Here is an 18,346-nt window from a genome sequence, read left to right as displayed (position 1 = left end):
GTGATTTTCCTTCCTGTTAATGTCATGAATGTGCAAGTCTACATGCATTCTTAAGTAAGAAGTAGAAATATATTGGTTTTAAAGAAGTGATTCTGATAGGTTACAATTAGAATTTTTAACCGTTTCAATCCATTTTGGCATAACTGAGGCTGTCTTTTTATTTATGAGATTAATGTGGGAAACTATTTGTAACCATGGAGATCTTGATTTTGAGCCTCTTGGGAAAGCTCTGTCTTTTTATTTATGAGATTAATGTGGGAAACTATTTGTAACCATGTAGATCTTGATTTTGAGCCTCTTGGGAAAGCTTTCATAATCACCAACCCTGCTCCACCCTACCCCACCCTACCCCACCATCACCTCATGTTGGTTGAATTAATCAGTTTATAAGTTTTGCTTGATAATTTGCATTTTCTGTAGTATTTCATACATGAACTTGTGAGAAAAAAAAATATTTATTCCCTACAACATCAAGCATTTTTATTGGCATGGTATATGAGCAATTTGTGTGGATACTTTGGGAGAGTGTTTGAGATGCCATGTGGGAGAGTGTTTGAGCTTGGAAAAAATATAGTTGTTGAGCTTGCATCACTAATTCTAAAACGCACTAACTTTGGGAGAGTGTTTGAGATGCCATGTGGTGCCATTGGTGTTAGTTTAGGACATGTTCTTAGTTAGAAAAGTTACCTAGTTGTCTATTTTAGTGAGAAGTTGAATGAGGCTAAATAGATATACTCAGGATCGAGACTTTTATACTCAATTAAGCTTTAAGATATTTGTAACCAAAAAAAATTATTATCATTTATGCTTACTTTGCCTTATAATATCCAAATACTTAAAATAAATCAGGTAGTAGTCGTGTCTAGTTTAGTAGCTTCGGGAATACATACATCTCTTTTCTTAAATTGTTCTGAAATTCATAATGAACCAACAAATTACTATTTTGATTAACTTCGGGAAATATCGATACTAAAACAATTTATTATCATTTATGCTTACTTTGCCTCTATTTAGACTAAGTCTTCTTTTTAAAGACTAATTGGCCATAGGTCAATTTGAAAGAATCAAACTAAAGCCCAAGAAAATTGAATCAGAGCCTTTTTCAAAGCCATCTTAGTCCCATTTTTATTAAGGATCTAATTCCTATTATTTCTAATATTTGTTTATTTTATGTGTTTAAATTATTGGTTGTTGGATAATATGAAATTTGAATTTTAACATAAGATTGAAAGGGATTTGATGTTGTTTCAAATGTTTGACATTATCATTATAACTCATTATATCTAAACAGTTGCACTTGATAATTATTGGTTGATGAATGAGTGAAATATTATTCTTTGGGTAGCTAACTGAGTGCTCTTAAGCTACAAAGATGTATTTGCTGAGTTCTTTTATATGCGTGGTCATGGTACTCACAGACACATAATGATTCATGCATTAGTGTAATTTTGACCATTTGAGTAGCCTAATCAAATCTATTTGATCTTTCTCTGCTATCAAAGTTAAATTGTATAAATTTCAATTAAAATTGATGTGTTATTTGGACCCAAGTGTTGGCTGATAAAAAACCACTAATTACTATGTTGGTTGTGACAAATGAGAATGTTAAGATTGATGCACAAAAAAATAAAAAAAATTAGAAAAAAAAAGAAAGTTACAAATGAGAATGTTAAGATTGATGCACAAAAAAATAAAAAAAGTTAGAAAAAAAAAGAAAGTTAGATTAAGGAATGATATTGTTAGAGGGATTGTGGGAGTAATATTCCATTGAAGATATTTTAGTAACAAAAAATACATACTTTGCATATGTACTATGGAGAGTTGAAGATGCACAAATATGGGGGTAGGTAAAATTCAATGTTAAACTTTTGAGAATAGAGGTTCATACTTTCATTGATAAAAAAGAGGTGTATAAATACACATTACAAGTCCCACATTAAAAGGAAAGACATAAATTTACAAATACATAAATATAGAAAATGTTGAAAATAAAGAAAGCAAATAAAGCCAAATAATAATTGCAACACTAATTAAGCTACTAATTTTAGTACTCCCTCTTAAGTTGAAACATAGATGTCCCTTAAATTCAACTTGGAATTGAAGTTGTCAAATAACGACCGAGAAAGTTTGTTTGTGAGGATATCTGTTAATTGATCATTTGATAGAACAAATGGAATATAAATTTCCCCTGAATCAAGCTTTTTTTTTAATGAAGTGTCGGTCAATCTCTACATGCTTGGTGCGATCATGCTAGATCGAATTACAGGTGATGCTAATGACGGCTTTATTATCACAAAACAGCTAGAGAGGAGCAGAGACCGGTAAGCGTAATTCATGGAGAATGATGTGTAACTAGAGAACTTCATGGATACCTAAGGACATGGAGCGAAACTAGGCTTCAGCATGCTCCAGGCCACAACCAACTATTTTTTGTTTTTCCAAGTGACAAGATTTCTCTACACGAATGAGCAATATCCTGAGGTTGTTTGTCGATCATGAATATAAGTGGCCTAATCTGCATCTGTATACACATTAATAGAACGAAAGGTGTGACGCGAAAAGGTAGACCTGAGCCCGGTGTGCTTAAGTAGTGCAGGATCCTATGGACAGCTCTTGATGGTGCTCATAGAGATCACGCATGAATTGACTTACAATACCTACTACATGACAAATGTCAAGGCGAGCATGGGCGACATAAATGAGTTTCTCCACAAGAAGTACCGAAACAGTATTAGGATCATCGACTAATTTCTCATTGGGATATATTGGAACTGTCACTGGTTTCCATAGGAGTAGGTTATTCTCTATAAATAGATCAAACACATATTTGCGTTGAGACAGACAAATGCCTCAAGATAACTAGTAACTTCCATGTCTAAGAAGTACCGGAGTGATCCTAAGTTCTTCATTTCAAATGAAGTAACAAGAATATTTTTCAGAGACTCCAATGTTGTTAAATCATCACCGGTGAGCATAATATCATCGATATAGATGATAATACTAACAATGGTTCCACTGGAGGAATTCCCTCATTGTGTCACTTCTCTGAAGAAATTATGAGAAATGCATTTTCTATTCTAGAAGAATTGATATCCATTAGATCTATGATACTGCTCATCCGACATCTCCTGACACTTGATCTAAATATCCTAAAAATCCTCATTAGTCGCATACAAGTCCTTCAACACTTCAAAACAAATATTGTAATGGGTAATAGGTGGTGATGGCCCAATGCATCCATGCTTTATGTTTGACCACAGTGGAATGCAGAAAATAATTTTACCAATGAGGCGTGCCTACCCTTTAGCTTGTTTTGACTATTAAAAAATTCCAGGGTTTTATGTCAGTGTTGAGAATAATTTTTTTGCCAGCAAGTAATGACTTCAGTGACTTATTGCTCTCATAGTAACATATAATTTCTTATATGTAGAGTACTTTATCCTGTAATCATTCAACTTTTCACTGAAGAAAGCAACGAGTTTCCTCCTTGACTTGACATAGCTCCAATTCTCACATTCGAGGCATCATACTCTACCTCGAATACTTGATTGAAATCTGGAAGTGCGGTAGTGGGGGCTTGAGTCACCTGCCTCTTCAACATTAAAATTAGCTCGAGCATCATGTGACCACGCAAATTTATTTGACTTGAGAAGCTTTGTACAAGGTTGTGCAATCGAGATGGAATTTCTGATAAAGTTCCTGTAAAAAGAAGTCAGACCATGAAATTGTTGCACTTGAGTAAATGACCGGGGTCTGGGTCAAGGCTATAATAGCCTTGATCTATGCTAGGTCCATTTCAATGTCAACTGCTAAAATAATGTATACTGGAAAATGCGTCTGCAGTGTAAGAGAACAATACTTCATTGGATGATCATATAATTGTTTGAACCTTAAATACTGTTGTAAATGCTTTAAGTGTCCTTCCTTTGAACTATTTTACAGTATGATGCACAAGCACAATTATCCATTGAAGGATCAAAAGATTGGGCTCATCAATTGCATGAAAGTACTCGGGGCGTTCGACTTACCAAAAGGCATGACCATCCACTCATGTAATCCATCTCGTACCTCAAAATGCCGTCTTCCGCTCATTTCTTGGTCTTATCTTAATCTGATGAATCATTGTGCAAATCAATCTTGGAGAAGACACTGGCTCCATGCAATTGATCAAGCATAATGCCCAACCTAGGAATAGGAAACATGTACTTGATTGTGATCTTGTTCACAACCCTCTTATCAATGCACATGCGTCACAATCTATACTTTCTTGGCATGATCAGAGATGACATAGCACTTGGACTAATGCTCTCACAAACTAATCTTCAAGCCATTAGATCGTCAACCTGCTTTTGTAGCTTCTCATACTCTGCTAGTCGCATCTGATATGTTGGCCGGTTTGGAAGCATTGATCCTGGGAAAAGGTCGATAGCATGTTGAATCTCTCACAATGGTGGTAATCCATGTGGCATATTGTCCGTCAAGACATCTTGAAGCTCTTTTAATAATGGTCACACTACCTTAGGTGTTAGTTCATCTCACTGCCTTCTAGCATTATCAAGGTCAGTCCCATCTAGCATTATCAAGGTCAGTCCCACTGGCGTCTCTCTCATAGCTTTTAGAAAGGTCGCATGAGGCACGATTGCTCCAATCTTAATCTAAGTGCTCACTACTGATTCTTTTAATAACAAAAGTACAATACACCTCCCATCCTTGTTAAATCTGTAGGTATTTTGTGGTCATCATGAAGTGTACCTCTGTTGTACTATCACAGTCGGTTCAATAGAATATGATATGTATCCATAGGAACGACATCACACCAAACTTGATCCTGGAGTTTGTCTCTAGTTGAAAATTCCACCAAACATCTTTTGTCGACACAAATCTTTTCTTTTCGTCAACCAAGTTAGGTAGCATGATTGGGAATGTTTTTGGTAGAGAGGCTCAATTTATCCATCATCTGCGTAGATACCACATTTTCGCAACTGTCGTCATGTATGATGATGCTGCACACCTTTTTCTTCACAATACAAAGGGTATGGAAGATGTTATGCCTAAGCCACTATTGATCCTTTTTAGGCTTGGTCTGAAGAATTCATCTAAGCACATGGTACACCTCTCTATTCTACCCCTTTAGGTTTTTCCTCTCTGTTTCCTCCACTGCACCCTGCTGGTTGAAAGAAATCACCCTCCTATTCGGACAGTTAGATGCAACATGTCCATAGCGTTGACATTTGAAATACTTTATGATGGGAAATGCTTTGTAGTGCTGGTTTGATCAGCCTTTTCCTGCTGTACCGATTTCTCTTTACAAGTCTTGGGTCTAGATACTCTGATTGGTGTGTTATTGCTATTTGATCTAAAGATTGAATCCAGTTTGAAAGGTGTTGTGAACTTGATGCTGTGTTGAGCCAAGGGTTGGCTATTCTGTAAGGTCCAATAGGGTTGCAATTATATAATGTTGCCAAAAGACGGTCTCATCCCCCTAGCTATGGTGTTCTCCTCGAACTCTTCTAGTTTATACTTCAACATAAGCTACTCGAACTCAGTGGTGTACTCTTCTACTACAAGATCTTTCTGCATATGTCATGAAGCCTGAAGAACACTTGTCTATAATGAACTGGCAAATACTTATGCTACATCTCTCTTTTCATCGTTAGATCATATAGTGATTTTACTTTTTTTCCTTATTGCTGAGTAGGCGCTTTAAGTTTTCCAACCACAAAGACGCATTGTTTTTCAACTTGATGGTGGCAAGCTTTATCCTTATGTTAGGTGGAACAACCTTGTATTCAAAGAAGACCCGTTCTTTTGTTTGGAGTCACTCAATGAATTCTTCAATATCCATGCGACGATCGAAGTCCGGTAAATCCACCTACTCCAAAATCAGCCTCTTTCCTCCTATACTCAATACTGAATTGATGTCAGTATCGACTTTGTCATTTGAACTTCTTGGTGAAAAAGGTTTTCTTCATCTCCTTCATTTGAGTGATCACTGTTGTTGTTGTGGGTGATTCCCATTTTGTCTTTTTTTTTTAAAATAAGAGAGCCTCTGTTGCAATTGGATGATCTTTCACTACATTTCTTTAATGGTAATTTCCCGAGCACATTTTGAGGGTTTCTCCTTAGCGTCATAGCGTCTCATTGTCCCAACCGAAATTTTGGCTACCTTTAGTACCAAATGATACCGTTAGAAGTTGATTTTGAGGGGAGGTGGTTTTGGAGTAGCATGGATGTGATAATAGCCGTTGTTGGCAGTGTTGGGAAGGATGTAAGGAGCAAGATCTGCTGTAGGATGGTAGCTGACTAAGTGCAGCGGCTGTTCGGACTGAAAACACCAACCCAATGGAATTTGGCGAGATACGGGCATCTGGACAGCGCACTGGAAGAAATAAAATGGTGGTTCCTGCATTAACCAGCTGGAGGCAGTGGCTTCGACGGTTGCTCGGCTGAAAATCAGCGGACAGACAGCAAGACGACGAATCAGGGACAGCGAGGGGGATCCACCACTTGTTCCTAGGCAAGCTACAGTCACATCACTTCGAATGGAAGATGTCATTGCACTCTGGAGAACAAAATTAAGCGAAAACGTTCTGAATTCATAAAATAAAAAACCGAAATCTGAACAGCCCAGAAGAAATATATAAAAGCTCCGTAATAAGAAATAACTTAAATCAGAAAATAAAGAGAAATGACAGGAACAAGAAAAGAATAAAACAAAGAAGGAAATGGCTGAAAATAGTCATGCTGCTCGGCTTTCAATCCCGCCTTCACAGGAATCCTGTATTCACAGGATTGGAGCGAACACGGCTCTGGCTTGTGGAAGAATGCGTCCCATGTCAAATGGCTGGCCTTCTTGATGTGGTTATAGATAACTAGGATAAAAGTAAGCAGTGCGGTATAGCAATGAAGACTGTAGGATTATAATAATGCACAATGAAGGTTGGTGCAATGAAAATTCTTGGGAGAGAAAAGGTCTAGGGCTCTTATGTCATGCCAAGAATTGAAGAGAATTTGTTGTGAATTTTATTTCTACATTTGTGTAGTTTTTATATAATCCTAAGACAGCTTTTATAGGGAACATAACATGTCAAATAATATTAATTATAATGTCCAAGACTTGATGAGTTAGATAAAAATAGTTAAAGAGTAATTTTGATAATTCTCCGATTGGCCAGTAGGTAGAAGGAATATCAAGGAACTATGAGGTGGCAATAAAAAAGAAAGAAAAGGGAGCTTAGGTTATGGTGTGTGTGCATGTCCTAGCTAGCTGAAATTTTGTAAATGTTTCACAATAATCATGCATTTAGTTCTTATTTTTGAAATAAAAGAGGATATAAACATTATGAGTGTTTGCACCTGTTTTTAAAAGATTCCAAGTGTGTTTAGCGAACTAATGGTTATTTGTAGTTAGTGTCATTAAGTTTTTTTTAGTAGTTTAATATTGCAATCAGACTTAGAGTGATTAATTATTCAAAAATAATTTATCCTTTAATATGCATTGGTACCAGAGTTAACCCAAATCATGACCAAATAAGAAGTGTTTTTTTTTTCTTAATTCAAACGGTTATAACAACGATAAACAATAACAACATGCAACTGGCAAGAGACTAACGACTCTGCAGAAAATAAGGAAGAAACAATGCAATACACATAAATGGCTTTCCCTAGAGAGGAGTGTGGTAGATCTGAACGGTGGAAAGGAAGCTGTTGTAGGTTTGATAGGTAGTTAGCTGTAGGGAGTGGTGGTGATGGAGGGACAATAGGCGGCGATTGGCGGCCTGCAGGAAGGGTAGAGATTGTTGGTTGCTTGTTGGAAGGAGCAGGAGGATCGGCGGCAGTGACCTATTGGGAGTAAGGATGGGCAGTGGCCTGCTGCAAGGTGCAGGGGATGGTGGACCGCAACTAGAAGGTGACGATGGCGGTCTGGACAACAAGTTGAAGGGTGGACATCGAGCAGAAGATGACTACAGTGGTTTGGACAACTTGAAGGGTGGACAACAAATTGAAGGGTGGATAGCTACCAGAAGGTGATGGTGATTTGAACAGCAATCTGAAGGGTGGACAGAGGCCGTAAGATGACAACACTGGTTCACATAGCAACTTGATGGGTGAACAACAGTCGGAAGTTGACGACGCGGTCTGGACAACAACCGGAAGATGATGACGATGGTCTGGACAACAACTTGAAGGGTGGACAGTGACCGGAAGATGACAATGGCGTGGTCTGGATAAACTGAAGGGTGGACAATGACCGCAAGAGGACAACGACAACTTGGACAACAACCAGAAGGGTGGACAACGACCGAAAGAGAGGGGAGGAGCGGAGATAATCACCACCTTGAACGAGTTATAGTCGGAGCATGTTCTCGCTGCCAAGATACTAGGGAAAAACGTCTTAGAGGTCACAAGCTGAAATCAGAAATCATCAAAATCTGAATTCTAAATAAGCACACAATGCATATATGTAATAGAAGCTAGTAGATAAAAATAGAAGGTCATTGGAAAGGAAAGAAAATAAGAAGGAAAGGTAATATAATAGGAAAAAGGCTAGGACAGGAAAGGGAGGTGGGCAAGGAAAGTGATAGAAAGGGCAAGGAATCAAAAAGGAAACAATGGTCTTCGGTACCGTGTCAGCTACAGTACCGCGACCCAAGCTCTTAAAATAATCAATTATTCCTTATTTTATTTAGTACACTTTTTATGCGATAATAAATTAATGATAGGCTAATTAAGGGTTAATTTCAGCAGTGTTTTCATTATTAATTATTATTACTAACAACCTGAGATAATTAATTAACTCTTAAATCACTAGTCACCTATAAAGAACTATTTTTTTCTCGCTCGGAGGTTCTTAATGTTCGCGAGTTAGTTATTATGATAAGTAACTGTTTACTTAGGGAAATAATGTAGAATTAGTTTTTTAGTGAGATCATTGAATGTTATATTAAGGTTTATGTGTATTAATTAGGTACTGATAATTAACTAATAAATTAGTTTTCAAGTATAATTATTAACAGTATTTTGAATCTATGGCTTTGGTTTCGTTTATTTGTGGTTATTTGAGGCTGATATGCCAATAATTAATTAATTTAGTTTGTAAAAATATTTATTTATGTAATTTATTAAAATATTTTTGAATTCAAGAATTTATTAATTTATATGTGCTTTTTTATGTAACCTAGATTGTGTAAATCTTAAATAAGATTAAATATAACTAGGTCTTTCATGGTATTAATTACTTTCATGGTATTAATTATAAGGTCTTTCATGGTATTAATTATAATTTAAAGTTGCTTATTTATGATGATTAAATCAAAATTAATATAATTTTGTTTTTTAGTTTCAAATATGTTTCTTGTCTCTATTCTTTTGCGAACAGTGAATGAACTAGACCCTTCAAGTATTTTTTTTTAGTGAAAGCAATAACAATAAAAAAATAAAGACTAGTGAAAAAAGGAAAATTCAATCATGGAGTTAACTGAATCTGGTCCTGTGCTTTTAACGCTATTATCGTATTCACTACAAATGCTAGACCTGCCTGTTGATTCATCTCCATTTAGTTTTTACGGCATAAGGTATTTACATCAAGGATGCAAAAACATTTACAATGATTCATGTATTTAGATCATATATAGGTTAGTCTTATGTGGCTTTTAATACTTCTTCCCATTTGTTTTGTTGTTGTGCATCAGTCGGAATATAACCTTTACGAGGTACATTTTGATGTGTGCCTAGATCACTTGAATTTGCACTTGCATGTTATTTTTATGTTTCCTATCAGGGCTATCGGACAGTTTTTATTTTTTAAATTTAATATTTTTTTAATTATATAAATATGATGACTCATGAACCTATATGATCATTGTTAATTTCTTAAAGATAAAACACGAAAATTGTAGATAGTTTGAACTTTAGCGACCTCATTTTAAATCAGATATGCATGTATTGCGACTGCGGGGAGGTGAAGGAATTTAATAGTTATGGGAAGATGAATGGTTATGGGAAGATGAATGGTGTTGCGACTGCGGGGTTGTGAAGGAATTTAATAGCTAAAGGAGAGTTTGTATTTGCTTTGAGGGTAATTGGCTAGGTGGAGGGTATGTGGATGGAGTGGCTGATGGGATAGTGTTTGTGGCTATAGTATTTGTGTGAGTATGGTGACAAGATGTGTAAGTGCAACAAGCTGGAATGAAGGTTAGAGCATAGGTGTGGATGAGTGGCTTGCTGTGATCGGAGGTTGGGTTGAGTTGTATAGGTAAGGGGTATTTGGTGATAGATTTATGATCTTGTTTGTGATTGAGTTGGAGAATTTTGATCATGTATGTGAGGATGCTTATCCAATGAAGATAGAATTGGTGTGGTGCTAGGCGCATTTATGAGGTGAATATGGTTGGAGCCATGGGAAGTATTAAAATCTTATTACTTGGAGATGGGCATTGGACATTTGCTTTGGATAGAGTAGTTGGCTAGGGGATTTCATATTGGTTGCCTTGGATGGAGTCCAATTTATTAAATATACCGCCATAAGATCTCAATCCATGGGTTATAGGGAAAAACAAGCTTCGGACCTATTTGGGGCAGTTGCAACTATTTGAAGCAGCAATTGTGAAGTTGTTGTTCAAAAAAATGCAGTGGCTATTACAATTTTTTTTTTTTTTTGAAAAAGTCAAATCACAGATTTCTAGCGGTCAACACAGGTAGTTAGGTTTGGTAGGAAAACACAGCTTTCAGCTACAGTTTTTTGAGAAAGCTGGCGACAAAAAAAATTGCGGTGCGATGCTGCATCGCCGTCGCAAACGCACTCGAATGTATAGTTGTTTTAATGAGCTGATTTTTGCATGCAACCACTCCATTTTGCTCCGGCTTATATGGAGAACTATATTAATTTCATTTTGTCGGAGCATGGAGAAAACGATGAAGAAATATGTTTTATTTGCTTCCTCTCAACTATGATTTTGAAGTGAAGAATTCTGTGAGGCATGTTGGACTTGGTAACATAGGAAAAACTAGATAAAGATGAGAGAAATTATTTTTAATAAGAAATACTTTTAGCCTTGAATAGCAATAACCAGAGAAGGTCGTCATACATTATAATATACAAGTCCTAATGTTTTGTAAACATCCTTTTTGGACACGTAGAATGATTGATGATGACTTTTAGTGGAGTTACTAACATTACAAAATGTAGTATTAGGAGGAGCGCATCATAACTTTTGATGTTTGGAGATTGTCAAGAGAAAAGCATTGTTGGGTTGGCCAAGTCCTAGTGATAGATGTCTACGGTGGAAAGTACAAATTTGAAGTTGTGGATGGTGAGGAAGAGGTATCGGTTACCAGCCATTATTATGATAGGGTCATTTTAGATTGCTTTGGTCTGTCTTTAATCTGTAATATGCTAACTATGAGCATCAAAAGATGTAGCAACATTATTTTCAGCTATAAGCTTATGAACATTACAGAGCATATCGACTATTGTGTCAAAACTGCAACAATTTATTTGATTTTCAAAGACCTATTTGATTTATTTTAATAATATTAATGAACACAATTTTTTTTAGATCATCAAAGAAATTATAAAAGAATAACATCTTTTCATTTATATTACCAAACTATGCAACAACTTTGGTCATATAACAATTATGATCCCTAAATAAATAATTCGTCACCATAATTATAACAAAAATCAAGTCTACAATGGTACGCATTTCTAAGATTCGAAATTTTTTGAGTTGGTACTACCTTACAAACTGACTTTATAGAACAACACATAATAATTGTTGATATATATTTTAACATTAATTAAGGTTGACAAATATATAGTAGAATTTAGTTTACATTTATTCATAAATATTTAATTTATAAAATACATGCCACAAAGTATCATGAGATAATAGAAAGGTCTATTATATAACTAGGAGTGGAACCAACCTTTGTTTTTAGGATGGATGAACTTATTATATAAACAAATTACAAAAATAAAAATAATAACACATAATTCAAACTAAAGCCTTGTATATCATTATTATTGATGAATATCACAAGCTTTTCATTATTTTTTAGTTATTGCCCAATTTTAAAGTAAGGACTCGTCGTTGCTAATTTTTAATATTAAAGGCACACTTTGGACAATTTTAAAAATAAATTGTTTTTTGTCATCATATATGAAACTAATTTTATCTCAAATTACTGTCGCTCCTTAAATTAGGATTGATTTTCATCGAAGAATAATAATTCTGCAAAATAATAAGTTATACAAATTAGATTCCAAATGTAAAAAAAAAATAGAATATAATACTAATCACTTTACCCGAAGTTTTGCCCGATCTCTGCTAATCCCTACTCTGTCGAGAACTTTTCCGGCTAACTTGACATATAACATCTATTACAAATTAAAAATATTTAACCCGAAGCTTTGCCCGATCTCTGCTAATCCTTACTCCTCTGTCAAGAACTTTTCCGGCTAACTTGACATATAACATCTATTACAAATTAAAAACATAAATATAAATGTTAGACATATACACAATTATATTATTCTATATGAAGTTAAAACTAATGTTTTCTCTGACTGGAATATGGAGAGAGAAGAGAAGCTTCAGGAAGCATGGGGATGAATTTGACACTTCGAGTAGATGATTGGGAGTTATTTTGATGGACGCTTCTAAGACCTTCACAATGAAGAGCAAGATGGGATGAATTAGCATGCTAAAAAGGTAGAGAGCGATGTGTCCATCTTGCCCATTATGAATTATAACTAAAATTTTAATTTAATTTAAGTAAGCTAAGATTAAAATAAATTTAACATTAAATTATTTTTTATATTATTAACTACAACATAATTTAAATGGTAATCAAAAATAAATTTTAAAAATTAATTTCATATTTTAGTGTAAAGCTGCACTTTAAATATATTTTAATGAAATTGCAAGTTTCGTATGAATCTCACACTAATTAGAAAATAATTATTAGAAAGATTAATAAAGAAATACATACAAGAAATTAATAAATAAATCTAGAGCTGCAAAAACTATAGTTATTTATTTATTTTATTATTTTCTATTTTGCTTCACTCAAATATCACAAAAAAATAATACCAACATTCATTGAGAATATGCAAAACTATTTTTTTTAAAACAAAACAAAACTACCATAACATTGAAATGTTGGTATTTTTTTTCTTAAGATTTACATATTAGATCATTCAATTCCTATGTATTTACATATCTAACACCTAAACTTCAATTTTTACATACATAGTAGCTTACGTTCGAATGAAAATGTGTATTTAACTTCGTAAAAGTTAAAATAGTGATATTTTCAATTTCAATGTGATAAATACACATAAATTAGGTGGTATGTATGGGGGGAGTAACAACAAGACAAACAATAGCAAGCTCACAGTCACTAGCAACAACAACATCAACCTCAACATCAAATCTATAAATCTTCAAGCCTGCAAGAAAATATTAAAATTCCATCCAATATTTAGAATTCATAATTCTGATGAATTCTGAATCTGGTTGAATTCTATTAACGACTAGAACTCATCAATGCTCATAACCAATCTCAGCAATCAGTAAACATTAAAGAAGAAATATAATATTGGAAGCATCAACCTTAAAATCAAAAGGAAAAACTAATACCAAAATCAAAAGTAATAGGAGCATCAACCTTAAAATCACAAAGACAAAACAAAAAAACTTGAAATAGCTAATACCAAAATAGGAACTGCTAAAGGATCCACAGTGATAGTTAAAGAGAAATACTTGATATAACAGAACAAAAATAGATAAACAAAAGCAACACAGAGAGCCAATTAGTAACAAACACATAAGGACAAAAATAGAGCACCAAACAATCAATATCAACCAGTAGTCAAAGAAAAAACTATTACAAGCAACAACATCACCAAATAAAACTCTTCATAAACCAAAATGTCCATCCAAATTTAGTGAAATAAAAATCTTGTTAAAAAGGAGTAAGAAAATGCTAGCAAAGCACAAAGAGAGCCAAAACAACATCTTTGACATATGTAGCATCCATCACAAAATAAAAGTAGCTATCACAGAATCTCAACTACTTTTGAGATAAATTCATTAAATAGTTGAACTATTTCTATCCAAGTTTATTGAATCAAAACAAAATAAATGAGAAAACCACTTTAATGTTTCAAAGGATGGTTAGAGTTAAAGTAAGGAACAGGTGCAACAAAGCTCAACCAAAACCACCAAACAACTAAAAACAAATGAAAATTCCTACAAATAAAATAGAGGCGGAGGATTAGAACTTATAAAAATTTCTAATAGAAGTAGGAATAGGCATATTTAACTTCCACTTCCTATTTTTAAAAATAATCATCCAATGAATATAATAAATAAGTCTTTCCAAAGAGCAATGATTTTTTCTAAAATTAAGTAGTAACTTGTATAGCCAAAAGATGAGACCTTTTCTAAATTTTGCAAGGAATATTATTAGAATGATATAAAACTGAAAAAATGTCGGTAAGGGATCTAAAGAAATTCTTATTAGGCACACATTTGTTTAGAAGATAATGAGAAAAATAACATTCAAAATAAAGATAATCATGAGCCTCAAACACATTATCACATAAATAAATATTATTAATATTCATTTTTCTACGAGAAAGGGTATCTCAAGTTTTCAAATCTTCATGAGTAATTTTCCCATTGTGATAGGCAAATTTCATAAAATATCCTTCAAACCAAAAAAGTTTAAACCAATCAACACAAGGAACAGAATCATAAAGAGAATAATAATCAATTTTATGAGAGTAAGAAATTTTATGATTCTAAAGACAAGCATAACCCAAAAAATTGTTAATATTAATTAAATTTCACCAACCTTCGATATTGACATTTTAAGCAAAACATACTCAGGATAATTACTCCAAGTAAAAATAATATCACCAAAATGATCTTTAAAAGATAAATCGTAATCAAGGATCAGAAAAGAAAATATAAAATATTATTATTAGTAACTTTAATATTTAAATAAATTCTTATCTTAGAGGCAATTTTAGTAAAATTTTAAAAAAGGAGAAGACAAAACATGAGAATTATTCCAAATAAAGCCATAATGATTAACACACTATTTAGAAAGCTAAGAACTATCATTGTATAAATTCCATAATTTTTTTGACTTACACTACACATTAATATTATCCAAGGAAGGGATATCAAGACCTCCAGTATGTTTTTGTATCTTAATGATATTGCAACTAATAGTATGAAGCTTTTTATTGTTATTATTATTCAAAGAAAATTGAAAATCATAAAATATTTTTCTTCTTCAAACTTTTTGGTAAAATAGTAGGCCAGTGAAACATGTAATTTGAAATATTAAACTTTATGAGTTGCGATCTACTAGCAGCCCATAAGAGTTTTTGCTTCCAACCAGCCAACCAATAATATAATTTAAAGTAAGAGGATGATAATCAATCATAATCAATTTGGAAAGCTTAATAGTAACCGCCAATTTAACCGTAAAGCCACATATACTACAAATTTGACCTTGAATATAACCATCTATGGATTTAGAGAAAGCAATAATAATTAATTAACTCTTAAATCACTAGAGTCACCTATAATTAACTATTTTTTTCTCGCTCGGAGGTTCTTAATGTTCGCGAGTTAGTTATTATGATAAGTAACTGTTTACTTAGGGAAATAATGTAGAATTAGTTTTTTAGTGAGATCATTGAATGTTATATTAAGGTTTATGTGTATTAATTAGGTACTGATAATTAGCTAATAAATTAGTTATCAAGTATAATTAATAACAGTATTTTGAATCTATGGCTTTGGTTTCATTTATTTGTGGTTATTTGAGGTTGATATGCCAACAATTAATTAATTTAGTTTGAAAAAATATTTATTTATGTAATTGATTAAAATATTTTTGAATTCAAGAATTTATTAATTCATATGTGCTTTTTGACGTAACCTGGATCGTGTAAATCTTAAATAAGATTAAATATAACTAGGTCTTTCATGGTATTAATTATAATTCTAGGTCTTTCATGGTATTAATTATAATTTAAAGATGCTTATTTATGATGATTAAATCAAAATTAATCTGATTTTGTTTTTTAATTTCAAATATGTTTTTTGTCTCTATTTTTTGCGAACAGTGAATAAATTAGACCCTTCAAGTATTTTTTTTATTGAAAGCAATAACAATAAAAAAAAATAAAGACTAGTGAAAAAAGGAAAATTCAATCATGGAGTCAACTGAATATGGTCCTGTGCTTTTAACACTATTATCGTATTCACTACAAATGCTAGACCTGCCTGTTGATTCATCTCCATTTAGTTTTTACGGCATAAGGTATTTACATCAAGGATGCAAAAACGCTTACAATGATTCATGTATTTAGATCATATATAGGTTAGTTTTATGTGGCTTTTAATACTTCTTCCCATTTGTTTTGTTGTTGTGCATCAGTCGGAATATAACCTTTACGAGGTACATTTTGATGTGTGCCTAGATCACTTGAATTTGCGCTTGCATGTTATATTTATGTTTCCTATCAGGGCTATCGGACAGTTTTTATTTTTTAAATTTAATATTTTTTTTATTATATAAATTTGATGACTCATGAACCTATATGATCATTGTTAATTTCTTAAAGATAAAACATGATTATTTTCTTCAATTTTTTACCATTTTACTAATCCTTTCATATTCACGGACGCATTCAGTTGTTTTTTTAATATGCTGGAAGAATCTTTTCATCCTTTCATCTTCTTTTCATGCACATCAGAATCTTTGACATATGAACTGTAAATGTTTAAGTCATTGTTGCAACAGGTCCGTTTTCTTACTAAAATATACCATCCCAACATTGACAAGGCAAGTACAGACACCTTTATTGGTTTATATGATTTTTTTTCCGTTATTTTTTCTTGATGGAAGACATTTACAAATGCAGCTTGGAAGGATTTGTCTTGATATTCTGAAAGATAAGTGGAGTCCTGCTCTGCAAATTAGGACAGTTCTGTTGAGGTGACGAGCTCTTAATTCTCTTGTCTAGCAAGCATCTGTTGTCATGCACAAATCGAAATATGACCCCCTTAAGAAGTTTGTTTTTAACATAATCAACTAATTTTATTCTTTCTTGTTAATTGGCTGCAACAAATGTTAATAAAGTTGAAAAATATTAACTGCCTGACTCATACTTCAACGCGGACAGAAAGCATGCTAGCAATTACCTATAGAACTTTCCATACAATAATACCTTGTCACCGCTCATTTTCATCTTGACTTGTGTGTTCATAATTGTTCATAGGTTTCTCTCAATTCTGGAGACTTATATCAACAAGAACATAAATCTCAATGTAGCTTAAGTGGTGATAAACCATTACCTTTGGAATTGCAGGTCCGTTCAACACCATAGCTATGTGAAAAATTAAATGTGAAAAATTAAAGTTCCTGCTAATGTGTCATCTGCACATGAGAGAGAATTTAGAAGCTTTTATTCAAATAAATTTAGGATTCCTTTATTATCTTTGAACATTTTCACCACTCTCGGCAAATATGAACTAGCGTTTATTATATAAGCAGCTCCGCGATAGACATTGTGAATGCAAGATGTTGCTTTCTTTTCCTGTGCATCTATTTAATTTTGCATTTACCACTTTATAAATTGCAAATTTGAGTCATTTTATTTAATGCCACATATTACACTTTATTTAGATAATTTCTTGCTGATTAAAAGTACTATTCTTGAAAATGACCCATCATTTTTCATAATGATACTAAGAATGCTTATTTACTTTTCTCTTTTTTAGCATCCAAGCCCTTCTGAGTGCTCCAAACCCAGACGACCCACTTTCTGACAACATTGCTAAACATTGGAAAACAAACGAAGCCGAAGCTGTTGAGACAGGTTTGCCCATTTTTTGTAGAGTATATGTTCATTCTTGGTTTCCTTTTTGCTGGAACCAAGCTGTCAACTTTTGATTTTCTTTAGGGGACGGAATTTATGCCATTCTAATTTTTTATTTTGTTTGTATTTTTATTCATTTACCTGGAATGGTACAGCTAAGGAATGGACTCGTTTATATGCAAGTGGTCCGTAGCCGCATTTTCAGCATGAGAAATTATACCATTCTCATATACCCGAGTATGATTTGAAGGCAATGATGACTGGGAAGTTTGATAGCTTTTCCATCAATGAGATGGTGGCTTGAAATCTGCATAATGTAAACTAGCTTATAATTTCAGAACGACTAAGTATCTTTATCAAGAGATGTTTCCAATACACTTGCAAGTCTACCGTCCAAATTGTTATTATCATGCAACTACATGTTTTTTTCCAATCTTA

At 33.3% G+C, this 18,346-nt stretch overlaps 1 protein-coding gene across 1 annotated transcript in view; it reads left to right on the top strand.

Annotated features, from left to right (window-relative positions):
- Positions 1 to 18,346, top strand: part of LOC110033731 (ubiquitin-conjugating enzyme E2 36-like) — a 28,842-nt gene extending 10,496 nt beyond the window's left edge. The window contains exons 5-8 of the mRNA XM_020737792.1: positions 16,831 to 16,872; positions 16,952 to 17,025; positions 17,811 to 17,908; positions 18,064 to 18,346. Coding sequence (XP_020593451.1) covers positions 16,831 to 16,872; positions 16,952 to 17,025; positions 17,811 to 17,908; positions 18,064 to 18,101 — 252 coding nt within the window. The 3' untranslated portion in view covers positions 18,102 to 18,346. The remainder of the gene's footprint in view (positions 1 to 16,830; positions 16,873 to 16,951; positions 17,026 to 17,810; positions 17,909 to 18,063) is intronic.

The sequence above is a fragment of the Phalaenopsis equestris genome, unplaced genomic scaffold, assembly GCF_001263595.1.
Source record: "Phalaenopsis equestris unplaced genomic scaffold, ASM126359v1 Scaffold001269, whole genome shotgun sequence".
In the NCBI taxonomy this organism is placed as follows: domain Eukaryota; kingdom Viridiplantae; phylum Streptophyta; class Magnoliopsida; order Asparagales; family Orchidaceae; genus Phalaenopsis; species Phalaenopsis equestris.
Note: the sequence above shows the minus strand (reverse complement) of the source record. Positions and strands in the feature narration are given on the sequence as shown.